The sequence below is a fragment of the Quercus robur genome, chromosome 6 (assembly GCF_932294415.1).
Source record: "Quercus robur chromosome 6, dhQueRobu3.1, whole genome shotgun sequence".
NCBI classification, from domain to species: domain Eukaryota; kingdom Viridiplantae; phylum Streptophyta; class Magnoliopsida; order Fagales; family Fagaceae; genus Quercus; species Quercus robur.
This window is the reverse complement of record NC_065539.1, coordinates 11,425,666-11,431,352: the sequence shown is the minus strand read 5'-3', so window position 1 is coordinate 11,431,352 and position 5,687 is coordinate 11,425,666. Positions and strand designations below refer to the sequence as shown.

Sequence of the window (5,687 nt, the reverse complement as noted above, 5' to 3'; positions counted from 1 at the left end):
GTTTTAATTTACAGGCATAGCATTCTACTTTTTCTATAACCAAACAAATAATCATCTTTCTCCAAAAATTCTTGCTATGAACAAAGTTGTGGGAATAGAATCAATAGATTGATATGTTGCTGGAAAACCCTATACTTTAACAGCCGTAACTTTTTTTTTTTTTTTGAGAAACATTGTTTAAGCTTGTTTGTAACATAAAGAACAAACTGAAAGTTGTTTAAACTTCCTAGGTTCACATTAATCTTATTCTTAATTTTCCCCCCTTAGGAATATACTAAAGAGTAATTCTAACTTCTCATTTTCAACCTTATAGGTAAATTTGACTTTCCTTCTTATTTTATTGTTTTATTATATGTGTTTATGGAAAGAGTTAGAGCAATCTATTACACTATGGAGTAGCCCTTTTGTCTCCTTAAGCCTCCCATCTATGATGAAAGCAAGATTTATGCTAATGTTGAAATGAAGGCTGATATGTTCGTTTGCTTTTTATGTGCGTTCAAATTGAGGAGGGTGGTTTCGGAATCATAAAAGTTTTTCTTTTAATATTTAAAGTTCATTTTAAAAGTTATATTTTTCTAAGACGACAAAACAATTTGGAAAAGAGAAAGTGATAATGTCCAACTTTCAAAATCCATCTCATGAATTGCTCATTTATAATAAAGACACTTTAAAATCCTTTTGAGAATCAAACGTACCACCTTAAAATTGAATTGTGGGGTTGCTTAGGGAAAAGGGTCGGAAGAAAAAGGAAAGAAAAGAGTGTCATTGTTTCAATCATAGAACATGTTTTGCTCATACTTTTTTTCCATTTGGTTTGTGACCATGCTCTATCTAGCGAAATATAACCCCATCCGTCAAAATTCCCCTAAAAGAAAAAGTGTCAGTTGAGTTTCGCGCGCTGATCTATTCAACTTCGGCTTTTTCAAAAAATAATATGATTAGGAGCTCGAATCTTTGTTAAAGTCTGAGCTTGAGCATGACTTATATAAACAATGGACCATCTCCCTTTCACATCCTAATTTATTATAACAATAGTCCAATTAGGTACGTTCTATCACTCAAGAACCGACACTTATAACTATTGCTCTACTAATAGTCGACAAAGTCCGATCCTATTGGATCTATGGCGGCAGTTTTAAGTGCTGTAGCAACGATTTAAAGCCGTTGGTATAGATCAGTTTTTTTTTTAGTATTATCTTGAGGAGATGACATGTTGTCGAACTCCATATACCTTAGTACCTAGCAAACTCTCACCAACAGTCACTAGGGAATCCTTTATAAACCCCACTTAACTAGAGAGAGATAGCACTCTTTAATCCCCAACAGTACTCGTGTTATTTTTGTTGAACTTATTTGGTATTCTTCTTCACTAGCTCATTAGAGTGCCTCCGACGAACCCCACTTGTTGGTGTACGGCCGAGCAAGTAGGCTATTCTGACAACAATTTGCCCACTAGTGAATCTCAATACACATGACCTTTGTATTAGTCAGAATCCAACCTACAATTCTATTTTTCATTTCACCTACCTACATGATCTTCTCTTTGTGAAAGTCTTAAAAGGAATTATATGACAATGGTGTTTATGAAATTAGCTAGCTATGAAGTCTCCATGTAGAGGGCAAAACTAGAGGCTCGGCCTAGCTCGGATGGGACTGGGTTAGGGTGGAGATCAATACAACTAATTTGTAGAGGTGAATGATCAAGGTCAAACCTTTAAGCTTTGGTAGCCACAGTTTAGTAATTAGAGAAAGAAGATTGGCAAAGATAACAATTTTAGTTAAGAATTATAACAAGAAAAGAAAAATTCTTATTTGAGTTCTTCCTGGGGCTAGCCGAGGAGCAATGATTCTTTAGGTACACACTTCTCGATTATACAATGATCACTTTTTCTCTCTCTGAACTTTTTCCATTCCCCCGTCTTGGAGGGTCTTCCTTCCTATATTTAGTTGTTTGGATTGCATCCCAACCTTCCACTTTGATGGCCGCTAATTATTCCTTAGATACATGTTCCATCACTACCTTGTTGATAATGGTAGAGTAGGCTGCAAGTTGTGGGGACACTATTCAAGGATCATTCTGCCAATAATGCGGTAGGCTTAGTTGGTATGGTGCATTAAATGTGGAGGTGATGGATGCTTAATCTGGAAACTTCCTCCTTCCCTTAGTTGCACGTCACTACTACCTTCTTTAGACTTCAACCTTATGGTCTTGGTGGTTTATCTCCAATCTCCCAAGACGTATTTGTTCGTCGGGTGAACGGTCCTTTTCGATTTCCCTAACTTGAGTATCCTCACTGGGCTGGGCCTGACCTGGTGAATAGTTAGGCCCAATTGCACCTCAGGCATATCCCAATTGATGATTCCCTCTCTTCAGGCTTTCTCCTCTCACACTCCATATGGGGTGTGCTTTGTTTGTTAGTTCATAAAATTCTATTAAAATTTTAATGGAGAAGAGATTTAAGGATAAAAATGACTTAATTTTGAAATATGAAAGGCAAAATTAACACAATTAATACTTGAGAAATTAAATGAAATCTTTTCCAATAATTAGAAAACCAAATTAGCAATTTAAGCTAAAATTCATTGTTGTTCCCTACACATCAAAGTTAAAAAATGGTAGTCTATATCCTAGCACCATATGATATTTTCAATGGATATGTCTAGGATTTAAATCCTTATTGTAACTATTATCAGTATAAATAATAATAATAATAATAATAAAATCTATATTATAAAGCATGTTTACCAGCCTTATCCATGAAGTATATATCTCACAAGTTTTGCTGACAAGCTTAAACAATTAAGACAAACGTGTTTATTTAAGTTTCTTTAGCTCAAACTTGATTAATTTAATAGATGAATCATTGAATTGGGTTTGAAGTTTGAACTTGTTAATTAGTAAATAAACTATTGCAAAATAATTTTTTATAGAACAAAGCTTCAAACTGCTCAAAAATGGCTTGGCTGATTTGGAATCCTAATTTCTTTAGTTGCTGAATCAAAATCCTGCAAGGCTGCAACGTACCTCCGAAAATCAGTTCCACCCTCTTTTGCAATGATTGTAGCAAAAACTAGAGCAACAGTTAGTTAAGCACATTCCGTGCAATAAAAGTGCCTCCTCCTCACTCCTCACTCCTCACCTCCATTCACATCCAATCCAACATTAAATTCAAGCCGCACAAGGAATCAATCATGTGCTGCACCAAACCAATAATCATGCTAGAACGTGAACAAACTTTGCTCCTACACTCATTCAATATATAAAAACTTAGACCAATCAGCTAAGTTGGTTGTTAGCCCCTGTACCTTAGGCCCCAACCCCCTTCTCCTAACTCAAAAATGCAGGACCACCAACCCACCATATCACCCACAAGTTAAAACCATTTGGCCCTCTTCCTCTTTCTCATCTTTTATCTTCTTCCATTTCCTTCTTTGATATGGCGACAAAGTGTGGAAATAACACTGACCCAACGAACTTATTTCCACGATTTACCAAAAATGAACTTCACTCTCATATTCCTTTTATAAGAATGGGAATACAAATTTTATGATTCTATCATTTTCTTGTTGTTACATATGTATTTGGAATAAGAAAAAAAAAAAAGGTCCATTGGTTAAAAAGCTTTAAAGGCACATGGGAGATTGGGAGGATAAGATCAGATCGGATCAGATCAGCTTTCCAAATCTTTTAACACGTGTCCATGACCTACACAGCATGGTGCACCCTCATCTTCATCCCTCCTCACCTAGCCATACATACATACCTAAAATTTTCCTAAAATAAATAGGATAAATAAAATAAAATTTACAGAGTAGTTATTAAACTTATTATAATTTTTTTTTTTTTTTTTTATTATAGAGCAGGGAAAGACAAATGGTATCAGAGAAAGAGACGAAATTTAGGGGCTAAAACAGAATCAAAATGAGAATTGGAAATTTGTTATTATTATTGAACTGTTTTGTTCTTTCCCATAAGGATTTTGCAATTGTTTTGCAGAACCGTACAAGGAACAAATACAGACACCTCTTCTTCTACCTGATCATAAAAACACAGAAAGAACTGTACACATTTTGCAAAAATTAAAAAGCCTTAAGACTATATTTGGAGTAGCTAAAAACTGATAAAATAAAAGCCATTTGCTTTATTTTCAGTTTTTTTTTTTTTTCTTCATGGCTTTAATCGAATCCATTCGTAACGGCCTTCTAAGGGCGCGTCCTTGACAATATCGTAATTGTACCTGGAAAGAAAATTCACAATTTCAAACTCTTCACTTATCCAGTGTTTGGTTACCGAGAAATTAAAAGGAAAAGAAAAAAGTAAAGGAAAAAAATTGGAAGCTTTTTTTACGTTCCGTGTGAACTTACTTTTCTTTGAAGCGCTTTTGGAGGTCTTTTTCAGCGGCGGAGAAGAATTCTTCGAGCTCAGATTCCGTCGGCATAATACTCTTCTCCACCGTTGATCTCCGGCGAGTGCTCGCCGGAGTTGGACGCGCCGTTGACTCCAGCTCGCTAGACGGCGTCGTTTCTCTCCTGAGAGAAAAATGCCCGTACACTATGAGGAAAATTTTAATTGAGAATTTAATGTATATTCATAGTAATGTAGGAGTTATATACCACGATTTAAAACCGAAGAAAATTAAATTGAAACAGACCGTTTGGGATCACAGTTTTTTATTTTTTATTTTATTTTTTTTGAAAATTTGAATTCAAAGAATCAGTGAGAAAAAAAAGTACAAGAATTTCAGATATTTAATATTGAGGTATTTATAAAATGAAAACCTTTCTCTGTAGCAACTGTAAGTGGATGTTTCAACTTCAGAATTGTCATCCTGTAAAAAAATTAAATTCAGAATTAAAACCAAAAAAATTAAAAAAAAAAATTTAAAAGAATGAAATAAAGAAGAGCAATTAAAGCGCGACAAAACTGAAATTCAAAATCAAAATACATAGAATTAAAAAAGAGAAATGCACCTGTAGATCTACGAATTTGAAATTCTCTACTTCCTCAGCGAGCGAGCTTGATCCGTTACTAGAGCAACACGACATGGCAGCGTGAACGGAGCTAGGGCTTGAACAGCGTTCATCATTCTCCGCCGGCGTAATTACTAGGGGAACATACGGCGACGACGACGACGGAGAATTCAAATCTCCGGCGTTGAGCTTCCTTCTCTTGGCGGCGGTGGTGGTGGCGGCTGCTGCTGCTGCTGCTGCTGAGCTGGCAAGACCTTCTCGAGCTCTCGTAGTCCTCACACCAACCTGAGCCACCTCCATTACAGCAATCTCCGCAATTCCCCTACACTTCCTCACCATCTCTCTCTCTCTCTCTCTCTCTCTGTGGAATTACGAATTTCACCGTGTTTTTGTTTTTTCTCTCTCTGTGGATTTTGGGTTTCAGAGAGAGAAAAAAAGGGAATGTTGGTATTTGAGAGAAGGTGATGGTTATGTTGACGATGAATTCTGAATGTGGTTTGGACGGCTTGGATGGGTTATAAGAGAGGAGAGAGTCCGTTAACAGCGATAGGGAATCTCTAAACGGGGAATTTGACGGCGCCGTTATACAGATCCACTTGAGTTTTTTTGGGCCGAACTTTGACCCAATCGGAACTCGACACGTGTTTTGGAATAAACCCACAGAGGACCTAATTTGATTCTTTTTACTATCTCGTTTTCACACGGACGATGCGGTG

At 36.3% G+C, this 5,687-nt stretch overlaps 1 protein-coding gene across 1 annotated transcript; it reads right to left on the bottom strand.

The window, feature by feature from the left end:
* Positions 1–3,914: 3,914 nt before the first annotated feature.
* LOC126732744 (cyclin-dependent kinase inhibitor 7-like) lies at positions 3,915–5,469 on the bottom strand. Its single transcript, XM_050435739.1, has 4 exons — positions 4,972–5,469; positions 4,780–4,829; positions 4,366–4,530; positions 3,915–4,238 (listed from the first exon to the last, which is right to left on the bottom strand). Exons 1-4 carry the CDS (start codon positions 5,308–5,310, stop codon positions 4,169–4,171), a joined length of 624 nt encoding a protein of 207 aa, XP_050291696.1. The 5' UTR covers positions 5,311–5,469; the 3' UTR covers positions 3,915–4,168.
* Positions 5,470–5,687: the final 218 nt, after the last annotated feature.